This window comes from Ictalurus furcatus, chromosome 19, assembly GCF_023375685.1.
Source record: "Ictalurus furcatus strain D&B chromosome 19, Billie_1.0, whole genome shotgun sequence".
NCBI lineage: Eukaryota > Metazoa > Chordata > Actinopteri > Siluriformes > Ictaluridae > Ictalurus > Ictalurus furcatus.
In genome coordinates this window covers 6601240-6621939 of record NC_071273.1, presented here as the reverse complement: position 1 = coordinate 6621939, position 20700 = coordinate 6601240, and the positions used below count along the sequence as shown (strand labels likewise).

At 40.3% G+C, this 20700-nt stretch overlaps 2 protein-coding genes and 2 long non-coding RNA genes across 14 annotated transcripts; 3 read left to right on the top strand and 1 right to left on the bottom strand.

The window, feature by feature from the left end:
- The first annotated feature begins 1555 nt into the window (after window positions 1-1555).
- Window positions 1556-11845, top strand: rsph9 (radial spoke head component 9). Of its 10 annotated transcripts, none has more exons than XR_008388538.1 (7): window positions 1556-1884; window positions 4985-5153; window positions 5560-5689; window positions 5999-6145; window positions 8429-8582; window positions 9512-9665; window positions 9790-9929. XR_008388538.1 is itself a non-coding variant. In XM_053650111.1 (7 exons), exons 1-7 carry the CDS (start codon window positions 1658-1660, stop codon window positions 9024-9026), a joined length of 975 nt encoding a protein of 324 aa, XP_053506086.1. In that variant the 5' UTR covers window positions 1556-1657; the 3' UTR covers window positions 9027-9436. The 10 variants fall into 10 exon arrangements, 8 of the variants coding, with proteins under 8 accessions (XP_053506086.1, XP_053506087.1, XP_053506089.1 ...); XR_008388537.1 differs by having other exon boundaries at window positions 8426-8582; XM_053650111.1 differs by lacking the exons at window positions 9512-9665; window positions 9790-9929 and adding exons at window positions 5758-5824; window positions 8779-9436 and having other exon boundaries at window positions 5560-5616; window positions 8426-8485.
- On the top strand, window positions 2013-3646 carry LOC128623198 (uncharacterized). The gene is made up of 3 exons (XR_008388539.1): window positions 2013-2216; window positions 2352-2389; window positions 2476-3646. It is a non-coding gene; the product is annotated as an uncharacterized LOC128623198 (long non-coding RNA).
- mrps18a (mitochondrial ribosomal protein S18A) lies at window positions 11713-18778 on the bottom strand. The gene is made up of 6 exons (XM_053650121.1): window positions 18528-18778; window positions 16827-16858; window positions 16618-16722; window positions 15378-15501; window positions 14924-14999; window positions 11713-12224 (listed from the first exon to the last, which is right to left on the bottom strand). The coding sequence occupies exons 1-6, from the start codon at window positions 18670-18672 to the stop codon at window positions 12080-12082; spliced, it is 627 nt and encodes a 208-aa protein (XP_053506096.1). The 5' UTR covers window positions 18673-18778; the 3' UTR covers window positions 11713-12079.
- LOC128623199 (uncharacterized) lies at window positions 14876-18521 on the top strand. Of its 2 annotated transcripts, XR_008388540.1 has the most exons (4): window positions 14876-15026; window positions 15299-15518; window positions 15603-15835; window positions 17197-18521. It is a non-coding gene; the product is annotated as an uncharacterized LOC128623199 (long non-coding RNA). The 2 variants fall into 2 exon arrangements; XR_008388541.1 differs by lacking the exon at window positions 17197-18521 and having other exon boundaries at window positions 15603-16251.
- Window positions 18779-20700: the final 1922 nt, after the last annotated feature.

Sequence of the window (20700 nt, the reverse complement as noted above, 5' to 3'; positions counted from 1 at the left end):
ATCTAATTGTGAGGAACGTCGTCATGCAGCAAGACGATGATATAACACACACTGCCAACTCAACAACGGACTTCATCAGGGGGGAAAGTGGAAGGTTTTAGACTGTCAAAGTTGATCACTAGACCTTGATCCAACTAAGCAGCATTTCACCTCCTGAAGAGGAGCCTGAAGGGAGAAACCCCCAAAACAAACAACAACTAAAAAAAGCTGTGGTAAAAGCCTGGAAAAGCATCACAAAAAAAAACCCAACTGATTGGTCATGTCAGTGAGTTGCAGGCTTGACACAGTTATTGCAAGCAAGGGATATGCAACCAAATATTAAATGCTAATTACTTTAATTTACTTCAAGACTGATCTGTTTCTATACTTTTGCATACCTACAAAAGTCTTATACAAAATGTGCTATGTTTTATGTTGTTTAACAAATCGAGATGTAAATACCAGGAAATAAAAGCTGAAAACCTAACCTCTCGTCTCATATCCATTTTTTGATCTCAAACCCAAACAGCCTTGCTGTTCCAATAGTTTCGGAGGGGACCCTACTGATAAAACTACTGATACCTGTTAATATGACAAAAAAAAAAAAAAAAACTTACTCCCCAGAGCATGACATTTGAGATATGTTATCAAATGTTTTAGACCTACCTTCAGTTAGGAGTCGGGCCAACATTTATCAAAGAAATTCCTGCCTGCATTCCTGCATAGGTATTTTATTTCAGTTCTGTGTATGTAACATACACTATATGGTCTCACATTCCAGATTAAGTCTCCTTTCACTGTTATAATAAGCTCCGCTCTTCTGGGAAGGCTTTCCACTAGATTTTGGAGCGTGACTGTGGGGATTTGTGATCAGTCAGCTACAAGAGTATTAGTGAGATCAGGTACTGAGGAGGTCTGGGGTGCAGTCGGTGTTCCAGTTCATCCCAAAGGGGTTCAGTGGGGTTGAGGTCAGGGATCTGTGCAGGACACTCAAGATCTTCTACACCAACCTCCACACACCATGTCTTCATGGAGCTCGCTTTGCGCACAGGGACGTTGTGATGCTGGAACGCTTTGTGTCTCTTAGTTCCACTGAAGGGAAACTGTAATGTTACAGCATACAAATACATCATGTTCAATTCTATGCTTTGGAGAAGAACCACATATGGGTGTGAGGGTCAGGTGTCCACATACGTTTGGCATCTATAGTGTATATGTATAGGTGTACATTACATTCTGCCAAAACTGTGGAATACATGTGTTCTTTTGTCTTATGGCTTTTCGTTTTAATATGTACAAACATATTGCATATATATGGTATTTTAACTGTTTCTTCATAAAAATCTTTTAGATAAAAAAAAAATACATATTAAGTCAACAAGGTCTAACGTGCACACAAGCCATAATAAGGAACTTATCAGTGAGAAACTTAAAATATGCACACATATTCGAAAAAATAAATAAAAATAAACAAATAAAAATAAAAATTCTACACAGCTAAAAACAAGCTCTGCTGTTACGACAGGCGCGCTTCCGTGTCGTGTTGCTACGGCGACTAGTATCCAGGAAGTTTGTTTACCGTAGCAACCACAAACACACTGTTACAGCTAGCAGGCTGCAGACTAGTGTTAACAGCTTCAGATTATTATAATCAGTACTTGTATATGAGCTAACAGAGATGGACTCCAGCACTTTGATGTATTCATTGGATTTAGTGTGTGGGAACGGGCTGACCCTGAGCACCGAGCAGAAGGCAGCTCTGCACACCTCTCTGCTCATTCTGAAGAGAAATTACAAATTCAACCGAGTCCTGTTTTGGGGGAAAATCCTGGGAATTAAAAAGGATTATTTCATTGCTCAGGGGGTTGGAGAAGATGAAATGAGGGACAGGAAGTGTTTATACAGGTAAGAAATACACTCATCGTTCACTTTAATAGGAACACCTGTACACATGCATATGTATACAGTTATCCAATCAGCCAATCATGTGGCAGCAGAACAATAAATAACATCATGCAGATACAGGTCAAAAGCTTCAGGTAATGTTCACATCTAAACATCAGAAAAGGTGTGATCTCTGTGACTGTGACCGTGCCATGGTTGTTGGTGCCAGAAGGGCTGGTTTGAGTATTTCAGAAACTGCTGATCTCGTGGGAATTTCACACACAACAGTCTGTAGAGTTTACACAGAATGGTGCGAAAAACAAAAGACATCCCGTGAGCAGAAGGCCTGCAGGGTGAAATACCGTGTACACTTACATTTACATTTATGGCATTTGACAGTTGCCTTTATCCAAGGTGACTTACAGAAGTGCATTGAAGTCTCGATTAATAAATACACCCTGATACTGGTTTATTTGGTTTGGTTACAGACTAAGAGTATTATCAGCCTAAAAACTTTGTTGCGGAGGTAATATAGTAAGAAAAGTACACAGATAACACAATATTTTTTAAAAATGTATTTAAATAAAGTGCTAATTCAAATACTTCATGAAGAGGTAGGTCTGTAGTCATCGTTTGAAGACTGCCAGTGACTCAGCTGTTCGGACATCTGGGGGAAGTTCGTTCCACCACCTAGGTGCCAGAACAACAAAGGGGCTTCCTTGTACTTGGATGAGAGATGTTGATGAGAGAGATCAGAGGAGAATGACCAGCCTGGTTTGAGCTGACAGAAAGTCTATAATAACTAAAATATGCACTCTTTACAACCACGGTGAGCGGAAAAGCATCTCCGAACCCATGACCACGGACTCACCTGGAAAGTTGCAAAGGGTTAGGGTTAGGGAAAAAAGACCAGGTGATTTGTTTAATAATCTTCAACTGCCCAGTTTGGGTGACTCTATGTCCATGATAGCCTCAGATCCCTGTTCTTGGCTGACAGGAGTGGAACCCGATGTGTTCTTCTGCTGTTGTAGCTCATCCACCTCTAGATTCGATGTTTTGTTTATGCTGAGATGCTTTTCTGCTCACCACAGTTGTAAAGAGTGATTATATGAGTTACTGTTCCCTTCCTGGCACCTCGAACCAATCTATCCATTTTCCTCTGACCTCTCTCATCAACAAGGCTTATTTACTTGAAATACTGTTCCAGCATGACAATAACCCTGGTGCACAAAGCAAGCTCCATGAAGACATGATTTGTTAAGTTTGGAGTGGAAGAACACAGCCACACTATAAAATCTAGTGGAAAGCCTTCTCAGAAAAGTGGAGGTGCTAGCCTTCTTAAGAGCACTGTGAAATCCATTATAACAAAGTGGAGAAAATGTTCCACAACCCAGACACTAACAAGATCAGGCCAAACTGAGTGCTTGGGTAAGAAGGGCAATTGTTAAAGAAGTGTCCAAGAATCCAGCTACAACACTGAACGGATTACAGAGCTCACTGGCTGAAATAGGAGAACCTGTGCAGACCTCAACAATGTCATCAGCTCTTCACAGATCTGGCCTCAGATTCTACTCCTGAGAAAGGCTAACATAAAGACATGCCTAGGGTTTGCTAGAAGGGCATGTAACAAAATCTGTGAGTTTTTTGAAAAGGATTTTGAGATATTTGGTCTAAATGCAAAGTATTGTGTTTGCAATAATACAATCCAACAGCCAGGTAACACCTATCCTACTACCAAGCATGGTGGTGGTAGCATCACAGGCAACATGGATATAGCCAAATCCAAGCTAATTGTTAGGGAGAACCTGTTCTAGTTAGCCAGAAATCTATGTCAGGGTTCTTTAATCTTATCTTCAAAGGGACAGTGAGGCTGCAGGCTTTCACTGCAGTCAAATAGGAGGCACACTTGATAGTTGAATGGAGACCAAGATGAACTGATTAAACAAGTGGAATCAGGTGTAGCTCCTGCTTGGTTGGAATGAAAGCCTGCAGTCACACCTTTCCACCTTTGTGGATAAGATTGAGGACCCATTTAGGGCGAAAATTTACGACCCAACAAGACAATACACAAAGGAATGGCTTGAGAAAAAAAGAGGTTTTGTTTTGAAAGGCCAAGTCAAAGCCCAGACTTAAAACCACTTAAAAAAAAAAAACCCTGGAAGGACTCTCTAAATTGAGAGAGTGGGAGAAATTTTGTGTTGAGATATGGTAGATAGTGAGTAGGTGGGGATACTAATAAATTATGCAATATTTAGATTAATAGATGTTTATGTTTAAATTAATAGATTATCTGAAGACATCTGAAATTATATTTAATTTAATTTCTGGGGGGGGGGGGGGGTTGAATACTTTCCGGAGGCACTGTATATTCATATAAGTGTACACAAAAGGCAATATATGATGTACTGTATGCATATATTATCTTTATGTCTAACCTCTGACATTGGTCAGGGAAACGTCTGGATTTGTCTGCCAGCCAAATAAGCTTTTTGCCCTCCTTCTTATATTATTTCCAGTAAACAGGCAACTCGTTTTTTTTCTCTTGGATATACATGAACATGCATGTTTGTCTCCAGCTCCTTTACACCTACAATACCAGTCAAACGTTTGAAACACATCAGCTCAATAGTACTAGATTTTACTGTTTTAGAATAGTCATAAAGACTTTAGTGCTATGAAATAACACAAATGGGATTAAAACCCTAGTAGCCAAGAAGAATGTTAAGCAAAACAACCCTTTTACATTGCTAACAGCATTCCTGGTGAAGCTTTGTACTGTACATTGTAAACAGTTTCATGAAGGAACTACTCGCTGGAGGCTTTTCCTAAAATTCCACAAATAACCGCTGCTTCTCCAACGTCCTAAATGAAAACTACTTGTTATGCGAAGCAATATAGTTTATAATTAGTTTATAATTATTAAAATGCTTTATTCAGAAATGGACAGAAACAAATGCCAAGTATAAACCGTGTCTTTAAGACAAGCAGACATATATATTCAATCTATTGAGTCCAAACTTTTGACTGGTCGTGTGTGTCTAAAAAAACTCTTCACATAAATATCTTGCTGTAGGAGATATTTAAGAAGATTTGTTAAAGGTTAACTTTGATTCTCATCTAGTTTTAACTGCATGGATTGGCACTTGCTCCCTCTCGCCACCGAGGCCCTGACCGCAGAGGTGGCTGTAGCGGCTCGGGGACGTTTTATGGGTGAACCATCACATGAATACCAGCGCACTGTGATACGGCACCAAGGAGAGGGAGATGATGCTGTGGAGGAGGAAGTCATGGTGAGTCAGAGAAATGCTTGGGACAGTCACTAGCCAGCATACTCAGCCAGTAATAACACAGTCATATCAACCAATAGCGGATATGACTTAAAAAAAAAAAAAAGCCTTGGATGACATTTTGACTTAATATTATCATTGTTGTATATTTACATAAGTCCTTTAAATTGGCAAATGGTTACAGAAACTGGTTGACTTATGAAGTACGAACAATTCTAAATGAATGGTCCAATTTGTAAATCTGGAATCTGTAAAGAATTCAGTCCGAGTAAACATAAATTTGTGATAAACGAGGTGTTTACATTGTAATGTTTAGACTCAGGACATTGTGTGTTGAAGTATGATCTACAAGGCACTTTTAAATACGTGGTTGTTAATATGTTGCAGTGATGCTGTTTCTCCTCTGTAGGTGAAAGTGAGTGAAGAGAAGAGGCTAGCTGTGACTGTCTTTACCATCAATAATGAGGTGGCTGTTGTACCACGTGGCGCATACATTAAGAGCCCTAATGGCATTGTACAGACTAACCGCAGCTTTGAGGGTATGGTTACTGCGTGACTTTCTGTCTTGTGTGTGTGTGTGTGTGTCTGTGTTTACTTTTGGAGATAGGATGCAGCTGTCTGTAAGTATTACAGTGACTCAGCTTTAGTACCTCTTTCTTCATGGTTTAGTTTAAGTAAGTTTTCAGAGTTTTCAGGAAAAATCGAACTGTTTCAAAACTAGTAGTACTGTAGTGTTAAGTTCTTGCCCAATAACAATTCGTCATTATGTGTTAGACAGTATTACGCAGGAACAATACAGGAAACAGTGTGAATAGTCATTCATGTAATTTTCGGTATTCTATCCTTAGGCCTGAACCCCACAGAGGCAGGAAAGTTGAACAATTATTTACACTTCTCTGAGCCCAAGAACCTGAAGAAGAAGTCCATTTTGGAACTGGCTGATCTGAATCCTTCCATTGACTTCTTGGATCCTCTAATCGATGACATTCCCAAAGGTGAAACTTTTATAAACGCAATACATATACCAATGAGCCAAAACCATTGTGACCACTCACAGATGAAGTGAATAACGTTGATTATCTCTTAACAATGGCACGTGTCAAGGTCAGGGAATATATTAGACGCTGAGTGAATAGTTAGTTCTCATAGTACACCCCCTCATGGCAATAGTATTCCCCGATGGCAGTGGCCTCTTTAAGCAGGATTATACACCCTGCCAAGCTGGATATGAACAAATGTATTCATAAATCGTTTGCATGAGCATTTACATAAATGTAAAGTGTAAATTACTTATTTTTTTTATTCTCAGTACTTGACTTTTTTTTTTTCAATTTAGGTTCTAAATTAAGAATCACAGTAATACAATATCTGATAATTGAGTAGAACTTAAACAACTTGGTATCCAGTACACATAACTCTGAAGAATGGGGTGAATGATGATCCTGTGTGCAGTTTGAAGTCAATCGAAGAGATGATGCTGACAGTCAAATGGCACTAATGGCCAAGAGAAATGTGATAATGGGTTAAATATGTCAATGATCAGTGAACATTTTTGCTCTGTGTAGCAGGAACACTCCCATCTGTTGAGTGATGTAAATTGGTAACTGGCCGATCCGAGACACAACGGAGGCATAGTACTGTGAACTGTGATTCCATTGTTCTCTCTTTTTCCATGTCCATTTTTGTTTCCCATAAGAGATGAGCAATAATTCAATCATTCTTTCCCACATATTTTGGTGGTTCTCTTGACACAACCACGAACATGGAGACAACCATGAAAATCCATTATTCCTGTTATTTAACTTTCACTGTGTCTGGCAAGGAAAACTACTAAAACTCATAGTCAGACTAGGTGGTGGTTTTGCTGATGAGTGCTCATATTGTGGTTTATGAGTGGGGAATGAGGTCCAGTCTGAATGACTTTCAACTTGTAGTTTGCCTTTACTAAGCTTCTTCTCATTCCATGGAATGTTTTGCTCATATTCCTAAGCCAGATGGAATCTTAATAGTATAGTATGGCAGGGAAATCCCTGGAGTCCTTGGAAAAGACAGAAGCATGGCTCCCATCCATCGTGGGAACTCTATATATTAGTAATATCTATATAAATCTATATCATAGGGGACCTAGTATCACTCAGCGTGACTGCTGTTTCTAGCCATTATGAGTTCTGCAGTGAAGTCTAGGCATATATTTACTCCAAAATCTCATCTGTTCCAGTCACCACCCATACACTGAAAATGCCAAACTGACAACTCTGTGAACCAGTGCCATATTTTGAATGTCTTCCATTATGATATAGGATTACTTAATAAATAAAATATTTAAGGAATTCCCTAAAGCAAGTCCTTGGGCTTCTATTAAAAAATACTGCACTCGGACATTGGATCACTGCACTGAATGTTAACATGAAGAAATGGCCCTGACACTTGGCCTTGGCCTGGTATTTCATTTGCTTATTTAGAACACACTTTCTCTGGTCCTCATCCCTCAAAACTGTTTTTGCACTTTTTTTTCTTAAGAAGTCCAAACATTTCTTACATTTCCCATGCAGACAAAAACATGTTCTTAAAGTGAATGGGTTCATCTGGATGCTTTCCCATTTGCTTATCCAGGAGTTCCAAAGGTCTGATGTCACATAAAAGTACAATGAACTAATTTATTACTAATTAACTAATGAATTATTTTTTGTCAGGAGATTTTGACATTCATTTGACCCTGATACATAGGAAATATACACTCACTGAACACTTTATTAGGAACACTATACTAATACTAGGCAGGGCCTCTCTTTGCTCTCAAAACAGCCTCAATTCTTTGTGGCATGGATTCCACAAGATGTTGGAAACATTCCTTTAAGATTCTGGTCGATGTTGACATGATTGCATCATGCAATACCTGCAGATTTTTCAGGTGCACTTTCATGCTGCAAATCTCCAGTTCTACCACATCCCAGTGGTGTTCTACTGGATTCAGATCCAGTGACTGGGATGGTCACTGAAGAACACCGAACTCACTGTCATGTTCATGAAACCAGTTTGAGACGACTTTTGCTTTGTGACATGGTGCATTATCATACTGGAAATAGACATGGTGCACATATAGTCTGTGCTATTGAAGTGATGGGTGATTGATATTAACAGGCCCACAGTGTGCCAAGAAAACATTCCCCACACCATTACACCACCTCCACCAGCCTGGACTGTTGACACACCCTTAGATCCATGGATTTATTCTGTTGGTGCTAAATTCTGACCCTACCATCTGTGTGCCTCAGCAGAAATCAAGATTCATCAGACCAGGCTACGTTTCTCCAGTCTTCATCTGTACAGTTTTGGTGAGCCTGTGCCCGCTGCAGCCTCAGCTTTCTGTTCTTGTCTGACAGAAGTGGAACCTGATGTGGTCTTCTGCTGTTGTAACCCATCCACCTCAAGGTTCAATGTGTTGTGCATTCTGAGATGCTTTTCTGCTCACCATAATTGTACAGAGTGGTCATCTGAATTACTGTAGCCTTTCTGTCAGCTCAAACCAGTCTGGCTATTCTCTGTTGTCCTCTCTCATCAACAATGCATTTCCACCTGCAGGACTGATGCTCACTGGATGTTTTTTTTCTTTATTGCACCATTCTAGGTAAACTCTATAGACTGTTGTGTGTGAAAATCCCAGGAGATCAGCAGTTAAGGAAATACTCAAACCACCCGTTTGGCACCAACAAACATGCCACGATCAAAATCATAGAGATCACATTTTTTCCCTATTCTGCCAGCCCGTATCTGCATGATTTTACACATTGCACTGCTGCCACACGATTGGCTGATTACATAATTGCACAAATGAGTAGGTGTACAGGTGTTCCTAATAAACTGTTCTGTGAGTGAATTTAATAATGCAAAATTAGGGTAGGTAATGTCTATTTTACATGTGGCATTCATTTTTAAGGGTTACTCTGGCAATACGTCAGCCAGAGCCTGTGTACATGGCATACACATAAAAAAAAATTACTCCTTACAAAAAAATAAATAAATTCACACTCAACCTGAAAAGACTTTCCACCTTGGCTTTCTCCTTTTTATTTATTTATTTATTTATTTATGTATTTATTTATTTATTATTTATACTTTGACCAAAATGCATGGATTCATGGTAGGAAAGTCCAGTTACATAGGACATAAACAAATTCCATACACAGTGAATTTGTTGATATTTACGGTTCAAATACTTATGCTTATTTATCATGTATCACCTCACTCTTTACGTCAGGCTCTCTGCTGGAGCTTTGACAGCGAATTTCGATCTTGGCATGATTCTTCTTTCCTATAATTCTATTATAATTCCATAATTCTTCAATCTGTTTTTACTTCAGACTTTTCCTCCTTTTGTTGCATCATTGCACTCTTGCTTTTAAACATCTGTTGGAAGGATATCAGTGCATTATGAGATAACTAGTCATCAAAAAGCACATGATCCTTATTTCCTGATAGTGCATTGGTTTCTGCTTGCATTTTCCAGGAATTGTGGTAGGTCTTGTTTCACTCAACTGCCACATCAGTGTTTCGATTTTGGTCAAGTAAAAGTGCCTGTGTGAAATGGGAACGGATTCGAAAGCAGCACTGACACTCATTCACAATGTTCTGTGCACAGGATCGTGGAGTTTGCAGTTTGAGCATGGCAGCAGGGTTTGCGTAATCCGAAGTCTGCTGTGGTTTGGTCTGACCTTCTTCCACGTGCCTGTAACCTCCCAACATGGTTACATCTACATAGGAGACGGCCTCAAGAACATGGACCTGCCTTTCATGATGTAGAGAGATTAAAATCACACCAGTCCGTGTAAATGTCTTATTCTTGTGATGAGCTTTTTTGTAAGTGTACAGAAAAAAGGTAAAGCGTTAAAGCTGTCTTGTCAGTTGAACTTCCCACCCCATTCATATGTACATCCAACATCCATTCACTCACACACCAACTTACACCACCCCTCATCCACACATTCACTCACACACTCCCTCATCCACACATTCACTCACACACCCACTTACACACTCCCTCATCCACACATTCACTCACACACTCCCTCATCCACACATTCACTCACACACCCACTTACACACTCCCTCATCCACACATTCACTCACACACCCACTCACACACTCCCTCATCCACACATTCACTCACACACCCACTCACACACTCCCTCATCCACACATTCACTCACACACCCACTCACACACTCCCTCATCCACACATTCACTCACACACCCACTCACACACTCCCTCATCCACACATTCACTCACACACCCACTCACACACCCACTCACACACTCCCTCATCCACACATTCACTCACACACCCACTCACACACTCCCTCATCCACACATTCACTCACACACTCCCTCATCCACACATTCACTCACACACTCCCTCATCCACACATTCACTCACACACCCCCTCATCCACACACTCACACACCCCCTCATCCACACATTCACTCACACACCCCCTCATCCACACACCCCCTCATCCACACATTCACTCACACACACCCCCTCATCCACACATTCACTCACACACCCCCTCATCCACACACCCACTCACACACCCCCTCATCCACACACCCACTCACACACCCCCTCATCCACACACCCACTCACACACCCCCTCATCCACACATTCACTCACACACCCCCTCATCCACACATTCACTCACACACCCACTCACACACTCCCTCATCCACACATTCACTCACACACTCCCTCATCCACACATTCACTCACACACTCCCTCATCCACACATTCACTCACACACTCCCTCATCCACACATTCACTCACACACCCCCTCATCCACACATTCACTCACACACCCCCTCATCCACACACCCACTCACACACCCCCTCATCCACACACCCACTCACACACCCCCTCATCCACACACTCACTCACACACACCCCCTCATCCACACATTCACTCACACACACCCCCTCATCCACACATTCACTCACACACACCCCCTCATCCACACATTCACTCACACACCCCCTCATCCACACATTCACTCACACACCCCCTCATCCACACACCCACTCACACACCCCCTCATCCACACACCCACTCACACACCCCCTCATCCACACACCCACTCACACACCCCCTCATCCACACACCCACTCACACACCCCCTCATCCACACACCCACTCACACACCCCCTCATCCACACACCCACTCACACACCCCCTCATCCACACACCCACTCACACTCCCCCTCATTCACACACCCACTCACACTCCCCCTCACACACCCCCTCATCCACACACCCTCTCACACACCCCCTCATCCACACACCCCCTCACCCACACACCCCCTCATCCACACACCCCCTCATCCACACACCCCCTCATCCACACACCCCCTCATCCACACACCCACTCACACACCCCCTCATCCACACATTCACTCACACACCCCCTCATCCACACCCCCTCATCCACACATTCACTCACACACTCACTTACACACTCCCTCATCCACACATTCACTCACACACATACACTCATAGCAGTTTCAGTGTGGTACACAAAGCCACAACTTTTTATTTGGAGCTTTTGTAGTTCGGGAAGCTAGGGCCAGCTTCCAACAAACACAGAACTTGTAACAGTAACTGAGGTGACTGTGAAGGCATATTAAAGACAAAAAATGTGTGTTGAGTATGATTCATTCATTTCCAGGGAAGTTATATATCAGATTCAGTTCTCACAGTTTAACAGATTCTGTCAAGTGTGTGTGTGTGTGTGTGTAAACAAGCAGCCTGAGCAGCATCAAAAGCAGCATGTCCTGGCCATGAAAAAACCCCAATAATTATCACTTTGCAGATCTCTGTAGGTTCCAGCTGTTCTGATTACACTGACACTTTTATTGTTGTGTCTGGAAATGCGTCAGTGTTTTGTGTACAGTGGCTTAGGGCTGTATCTGATGTTGTCCTTGAGAGCTGGATGTCCCACAGGCATACGAATCTTACACCACTTCATCCCTTTCCTGTAGATGGGCTTCACCGATTTCACAGAGTAACGAGTCAGGTACCTTTAAAAAAAAATCAATATCAGATTCAAGTCAATACTAAGTTCATCACAGCTCTGCCACCTACATCATTACAGTTGCATTCTTTGTATACATTTTTAAGTTTAAACATTTAACTTGCCTGTTCGGACTTAAAATCTTAAGAAACCATAACCTAATAAAAACCTAGCTACTATAGTTCCTCACAAACAGAAGCACTTATCCATTCACTGTCAGATGTACCAGCATCCTGTCATTCCAAGTATAAACTACCACACTATATGGCCAAAAGTATGTGGACTGATTATCACACCCATATGTGGTTCTTCTCCAAACTGTTGCCACTAATACAGAAGCACGCAATTGTAAGGATTGTCTTTGTATGCTGTAACATTACAGTTTCCTTCACTGGACCTAAGAGACCCAAATCTATACCAGCATTAAACGTCCCTGTGCACAAAGCGAGCTCCATGAAGACATGGTGTGTGAAGGTTGGAGTGGAAGAACTCGAGAGAGTTCTGCACAGAGTCCTGACCTCAACACCACTGAACCCTTTTGGGACGAACTGGAACACCGACTGCACCCCAGACCTCCTCAGTACCTGATCTCACTAATACTCTTGTAGCTGAATGATCACAAATCCCCACAGTCACGCTCCAAAATCTAGTGGAAAGACTTCCCAGAAGATTGGAGGTTATTATAACAGCAAACACAGGGAGACTAAATCTGGAATGGGATGTTCAAAATGATATATGGGTGTGATGGTCAGGTGTCCACAAACTTTTACCCATATAGTGTATGTCTTTGCCTCTCAAGAACTTCTGTACCAACCAGGTCCTCCAGTCTGGGTCTACTGGGGGTCCCAAAGACTGGCCATGCATTTAGGTGTCTTTCCCCAGGAGGAACCTGGACTATTTAAGTTCTAGTTTTTATTAAGTTCACGCTGTAGGTTAGGTATTTTGTGGAACTCACAAGACTTGAGTCACCATGCTATTGCTTTAAAACAGCTGTTTTAAAGGATATCCATGCATCACTGGATATCTAGTCATCCAAAAGCACATCATCTGTTTTTTTCCAGAAAATGTATTAGCTTATTTGCTTAAATTTCCCAGATATTGTTGGGAAATCAGTGTTCTCTGGAATGCACTGATAACACAAAAAGGATTGTCCACAGGCTTGCATTCACACTTAGAGTGGGGGAAATAAGTATTGAACACGTCAGCATTTTTTTTCAGTAGGTTATTCACATGAAATTTTCACCAGACATCAGTATTAATTCAAGAAATCCACACATATAAAGAAATCCAAACATTAATCAGCCGCAGTATTCAGGTGTGATTTTGGCCCATTCTTCTAAACATATTGTCTTTAATTTTTTATAATATTCTATTTTTTTTTATTATTATAATTTCTTGTTCAATTGGATTCGAGTCAGGTGATTGACTGGGCCATTATATCGCCTTGATTTTTTTTCTCTGAAACCAAGTGAGAGTTTCCTTTGCTGTATGCTTTGGATCGTTGTTCTGCTGGAAGCTCCACCCACATCTCATCTTCATCATCCTGGTGGATGGTGGCAGATTCTTCTCAAGAATCTCCAGGTAAAGGGCTCCATTCATCGTTCCTTCAATTATATGAAGTCTGCCAGTACCATGTGATGAAAAACAGCCCCACACCATGATGCTTCCACCTTCAAACTTCACTGTTGGTATAGTGTTTTTAGGGTGATGTTCAATGCCATTTCTTCTCCAAACATGGTGTGTAGTATGACAGCCAAAAAGTTCAATTGTGCTCTCGTCTGACCAGACTACACTCTCCCAGTATTTCACAGGCTTGTCCAAATGAGTTGTAGTAAACTTTAAACGAGCTTCAACATGCCTTTTCTTTAGTAATGGAGTCTTGCGGGGTGAGTGTGAGCAGTGGAGTGCATTGCCTATTGTTTTCTCTGTGACGATGGCACCTGCTGCCTCCAAGTGTTTCTGGAGCTCTTTCTGAGTGGTCCTTGGCTCTTGGGCTACTCTTCTGACTATTCTCCTGACTCCCTGGTCAGAAATCTTGCGAGGAGCTCCTGTGCATGGCCGGTTGATGAGGGAGTGATGCTTCCACTTCCCAATGGTGCTTACTGGAAGATTCAGAAGTTTTGAAATACGTCTGTATCCGATTCTATCAATATGTTCCACAACAATAAGGTTGCGAAGGTCTTGGGAGAGCTCTTTGCTTTTACCCATCATGAGACGTTTCTTGTGTGACACCTTGGTAACGAAAAGCCCTTTTAGAGACAATTTACAAACCCAGCTGATATTAATTTGCACAGATAGGAGGTATAATTACTAATGGATTTCAGCTGATTCCTTGCCTTGGAGAACTGCTTTTTTAAGCCTGTTCAATACTTTTTTTCCCGTGTCATTCTACTTTATTACACATAACTTTATTTATGGACTTTAATGTTGTGAATTCTTTATATTTGTGGATTTCTTGAGTTAATACTGATGTCTGGTGAAATTTTCATGTGAACAGCCTCATTGGAAATATATTTACTGAAAAAAATGTTGAGGCATTCAATACTTATTTCCCCCACTATAACTCATTAATGTTGTTAACACTGCTTGGTTAAAAGCAAGCTTCACAGCATGTTTCCAAAATCATTTTGTTTTTATGCAAGTGCTTTATTCACCCAGAGGAACAAACCAATGAAGTCTTTAGGGTGTTGGATGGAACGTACATACCTGTTGAGTGGCGGGCTGGGTTTGGGCTTTGGTACGCGGCCTTCAGGAAGATGTGGTCTGTGGTCTGGGAGGAGACCTGGAGCAGTAAGAAAGAAGCAATAGAGTAGAGTAGCTCCTTTTTCACTCTGATAACACGTTCACTTCAAACTAGAAGACTGATATAGCATTATATCTGCCAAGAGACAGCCTTCAGGAATGAGAGATTTGTGCTTTCCAGTTTCTCAATAACAGGCTTGACATGTTACAATGTTGTTATGTTATACCTTTGTAGGTTACAAAACTGACTGGAATTTAATGAAAAGTCAAATGCATTTAATTCTGATATTGAATGTGTGTGACAAACGTCCTTGATTCTGATCTTTCCTTTTACAATAGTTGGCAGAAAACATGTATTTCCCGACGCTGTGTAGCCACACACTGTCATTCACTACCTAAAGCCAGTGATGTTACAGACCTGCTCGATGGGCCATCTGCACACATATGGCGATCTTGCGATGTTCCTGAGCACAGAGGCCAGTGATGCGTCTTGGCAACATCCCTCCATCTGAACGAATGAACTGACTCAGTAGTAAAACATCCTATAGATTTAGAAATGGTAGAAGAGTGGAACTCATTAATCAAAATTGTAGAGTACAACATCAGAAATATGACAAATGACAAATATGCTTATCCTACACAGGGACATGGGGGAGCCTGAAGCCTATCCCAGGGGACGCTGGGGACACCCTGGATGGGGTACCAACCCATTCACACACTACGGACAATTTAGAGAAGGAAATCAGCCTACAACGCATGTCTTTGGACTGAGAAAGGAAACCGGAGTACCCGGAGGAAACCCTGAAGCACAGGAAGAACATGCAAATTCCACAAGTTTCCATGGTGGAAGCGCGAATAAACCCTCCAACCCTGGAGGTGCGAGACAAACGTCCTAACCACTAAGCCACCATGCCTGCCTATATAATGTATAAAACAAATTACACAATGGTTTTGTTTCTCCATTTAAAGAGTCCCCAGGATCTCCAAATTCATACAATAGATGTGGCTAGCTAGTATCGGGCTGCTAATTCCATTTTTTTCAGCTTTAAAAAAAGACTCCATGTTAGAATAAAGCTGCTCAGGTCCTGTTTTTCTTAAAAGCCAACGTGTGAGGTATACTTAGTGGGGAGGTTGTGGGAAGGAGAAGACTGGTCACTGTTTTCACTGTAAAACTATAAAAATGGACTTAGCTACTCAGGTAAAATTAGCGGTAGAGCTTCTACAAAGGCATACAAAACCTTGAAACAAATATGCAATTTAATATTTGTGCTAGTAGAATTACTAATTGACAAAAACTCCCCAGGAACGGTAATGAAAAAACAGTGTGTGCTGGTTTGATTTACACCAAGGTGTCGTAATTGTAGTTCTACGGAACCGATGCTGTATACAGGGACAAGTAATAAACCTGATCTAGCTCATGAACAGGCTGGATGAGGTGGATAAAGAAAAATTTACAGCGAGTAGGTTACCGGGGTCTCAAGACTAGACGTGAGAAACACTGCTTTGAGCAACAGTAAAAGGAGAATTGTTTCTGATTTGACAACATTCTCTGTCAGCCCCATTAAAAGACAGCTTTTCCCTTTAGAGGGTGTTCTGGGGAGTGTGAATACTACAAGTCTTGTGAATTTGCTTGAAATCACTCAACTCATAGCACTTACTGTGTATGTGTACTTGTTCTGAAGGTTCCATTGGTAAATCGGACATTTAGCGGTTGGGTTAGGAGGTTGCGGACTCTCGGGTGCAGCCACTGTTAGACCCTCAATCTAGGAGTAAAACAAACAGCTGAAAATCCACTGCTGAAAAACGATACAAAACACCAGTTAATAAATAAAAGAAAACAAAACAAAATTCATTTGTGAAGACCTACCACTGTAGTTTTCCCCTCCTGCTTCTCCACCACTGAAAGAAACAAAAAAAAAAAGACAAACATTACCCAAATCAGTTTAGTGCAAACTCTTGCATCAGGATGAACATGAATCAACACAAGACAAGTGAATTTCCAAGTTTTCTTTAAAACGGGTCATGGTGAGATTCCAGATGAGTCCAGGCACACACAGGGATTGGTGACTCCAAATTCAGCATCACCATCCCTTGACCACATTATTGGATCACTCATTTATTTGTAGAAAATGACAATCCTGATGTGGCAGCACATATGAATATAAAGTGAGATTTTACCCTGCATTATCCCATTACTGCCAATTTAACCAATTTAAACACCATTTCTTTTGATTTAGTTTCTCCGACAAATGGGCTGTGAGTGAAGACAGTGCAGAAACTTTTGAAAACTATTTTGAAGAGATTCAACTGGTTTCAGGTTCATCGACGATGGGGATTTAGTGACCTGAAGGTTGGAAGTTAAAATGCCAGTACTGAAAATTTACACAGCCAGTAACGCAAATCTGTGTACCTAAAAACAAGAACAGTACCACATGACTTTTTCTTCCTTCGAGTAAGGCAGAAAGGTTGGCATTTGAATCATCATCTGTTTTTCCTTTTCTACATAAGACTGTTCAGAGAGTTCAGAGCTAGCAAAAGTGCACGCTTGGATCCAAAATCAGTTGCGTAAAAGCAACCGCAAAACGAATACATGTAAAGTTGAGCAAGATGTTGACGGTTTTACCCCAACTAGGGCTGGGCGATATATAAATATAGTACTGATATCATAAATGTTTTCACGATACACCTTTCTGAGATATTTTTGGTATGGTGATGTATTTTTTAAAAAAAAACATTTTTAATAATTACATATTAAATGGTACTGAACAGATACTGTTGAGCTGACATCATAAAAAAAAAAAAAACTATCTTGTCATTGTAGGCATTAAAGAAAAGTATCATCAAACTCAGTTTAACATTTTTTTTTTGTTTATTTTACTACTGTTTTGCAGACAGTTTGTTAGCTACATTACAGATCGGCATACGCGTTGCGTATCATAGAAATGTCTCCAAGTATCGTGATATGATATTTCTGCCAAATCGCCCAGCGCGTCTATTTGTGCTAGTCTCTAGTCTCAGTGTGAAAAGTTGGCTTTTAATTCACAGGAAGGGTGAGAGTGTGCACAAGTGGCACAAGCCACGCTCGTTTATTTTAAGTGTATAAATAAAATCTTCACTTTTACACACCATGTTCAATTTTAATGTTGAACCCTTTAGATATTGTGTATGCACTCACATCTACCACTGTTGCACAACATGCTCAAATACCTCTCTTGATTAAAAGCAGACTTATACATAGGTTATATTCTAAGTGGTGTTAATACTCAGGATTAATCTGAATTTAATATTAAAAGTAGACTGTGTGAGTGTAAACAGCTGTATATGTGTGATGATAACAGATTTGATGGTGATTTTCCGTGCAGAAAGTATTGAGGAACATTCAACCATCCAACATTTAATCGGATAAGGTTTAGATTTGACATGTAAACAGCACATTCTCACATAGTGCACACACAGGATATGAACTAACTTTTGTGCAGTTTGAGATTCAGTCTGACATTGATCGTTTGCACCATGCACATGTGTCTAACTGAACAGGTTAAATAAATAAACAGCTCATAAATCTTACCTTGCCGGATACCACGACTCGACGTGCAGCCGAAAAACGACAGCTGGGGTCCATTTAATAACCTCGGTATTAAACTGTTGTTGATAGCACAGTGGACGGCACTGAGCGCTGTCCTTACAGACTTCATCACACAGAGCGCCGCCATGTTTCTCACGACCTTCACTTCCTGGTTGTAGCGAAATTCCGCGTCATCAAAGGGGCGTGTCGCTAGCGTTCATTCCCCGCCCACTGGCTCCGAACACTCCCCCAATTTATGGACATATTTTCATACAAGTGCTGCATATTTTTATTTATTTTTTTTAATTCTTGCGCTGTTTTATAAAATTTTTCTTAGACTTTGGTTTGATGTAAGCAACTAGTCATTTCGTCATCATTTTAGTTTTCTCCTTACTAAAACATTTGTAATTGTTTTTAATTACTTCATTTAAAAAAAAAAAAAGAAAGAAAAATAAAGAAAAGTAATAATTTTGGAAGCTTCACATTAGGGCCTGTTGATACAACAATGATTGGTTCACAGTGATTCTCTTTGTGTTATGAAATCAGTGAAATTCCTCTCAAATATCGTCCATCTAGCCTTGTATTGTGGTCACGTGACTGTTTATCACCGTTCAGAGTGGTAGAAGTGCAAAGACTCCTCTACACAAGCTACACAAATACTCTTGTAAAAGTGAAATCACATCTTATAACCTCACAGTCTGCACTTCACATCACACACTGATATTAATCAGTAAGGGTAAATTAGTCATCTTTCACCAAGACATGTGAGCAAGCACAAATTAAAGCTAGATATCTGAATCCCTTATTATATGATGATAATAACAGCAGGCTGTCACAACACAATCTACTCAATTACTCACAATGCAACTAGTGAATACACAGCGATTTTAAATTCCCTAGCTACATAGAGTGCTGCAAAAATGAGTCCTAACACCCGGAAATTAGTTAGCATCTTAGCACTTTGTGGTTTTTCATTTAAATGCCTGAAATAAGGTCTGTGATTAACATAAGCTCAAGAAGCGTTCATGTTTTATTCTACGACATAAAATACATTAGTAATACCCCACTCATGATTTTGTTAAGCTTTCATGCATCTTGAAAAAGACGGTTGATAACAAGTAGCTAAATGGGACTACAGAGGTTGTCGATGACATTAAACGCCATCACGCCAAGCAGGAAAACTCATCTACTACATCCTCGTTGTGTTTATACTCACGCTCTTGCAAACTACTCCAACACAAACTTTCAAACTTGTAGATTTATCAATTTATATTATTTACCAATTGTAGTTTTTTTTTTTCTTTCCAAATTATAGTGCTATAAAGCTTAGTAGTGGTAACGTTGAAGTCATGTAAACCAGGATGTAGTTCGTTTAAAGCCTACGTTTAGCTTTTTACTTCTGGTGATTGTATTTAGGCTTCAAAATTTATAAAAGTTGTGTTAATTTGTGAAGATCATCTTGATGAACGAAAAGTGTAAGAAGCATAAACATTTGTTGGTCACAGAGTTTATTTTCTGCAATAATCCAAAAGCCAATGGAAAAATCCCATTGGCTTTTTGTCAAGGGAACAAGGGTGATGCTAACTTCCAGGTTGACCTACAAAAATACGTCATCCCTGCAGTACTCTATACCTAATGAATTTGGTCTTGTCATGCAGACGGGCCTTCTTACCTGAAATTCTAAATATAACATTTACTGTAACTTCTTGAAAACAATCTTTCCAATTTGTTGAAAAACAACATTAAATACTCATTAAATGTCCTATAGTCAAAGCATTCATCTCAAGTAACAATGTATCTACATGTACTTTAGCACAAGATGGGACTTCAGATCTCACCTGAAAGAACTTTGGTGTTTGACAATATTTTTGAGAATTAAAAAAAATAATAATAAAATGGTCTAATTAAGTTGTACTTCTCATATCAAAGTTTGATCAGTCCACCATATCTATGGAGTTGTGAGAATGAATGAGTTAAACAGTGCATACGTCTCATTTTACCATAATAAACTGTAAGCTGGGTGAGGTAATCAAGGATTGGCAGTTCAGAATTCACTATGTAAATTCGTATTTTATTATGTAACATTTTATTTTGTCATGAAAGACATCGAAAGAGCAAAAATATTTGACCAGACGTTCGTTCGAGCCAACTTCTCCTTGGTGATGATATCCTTACG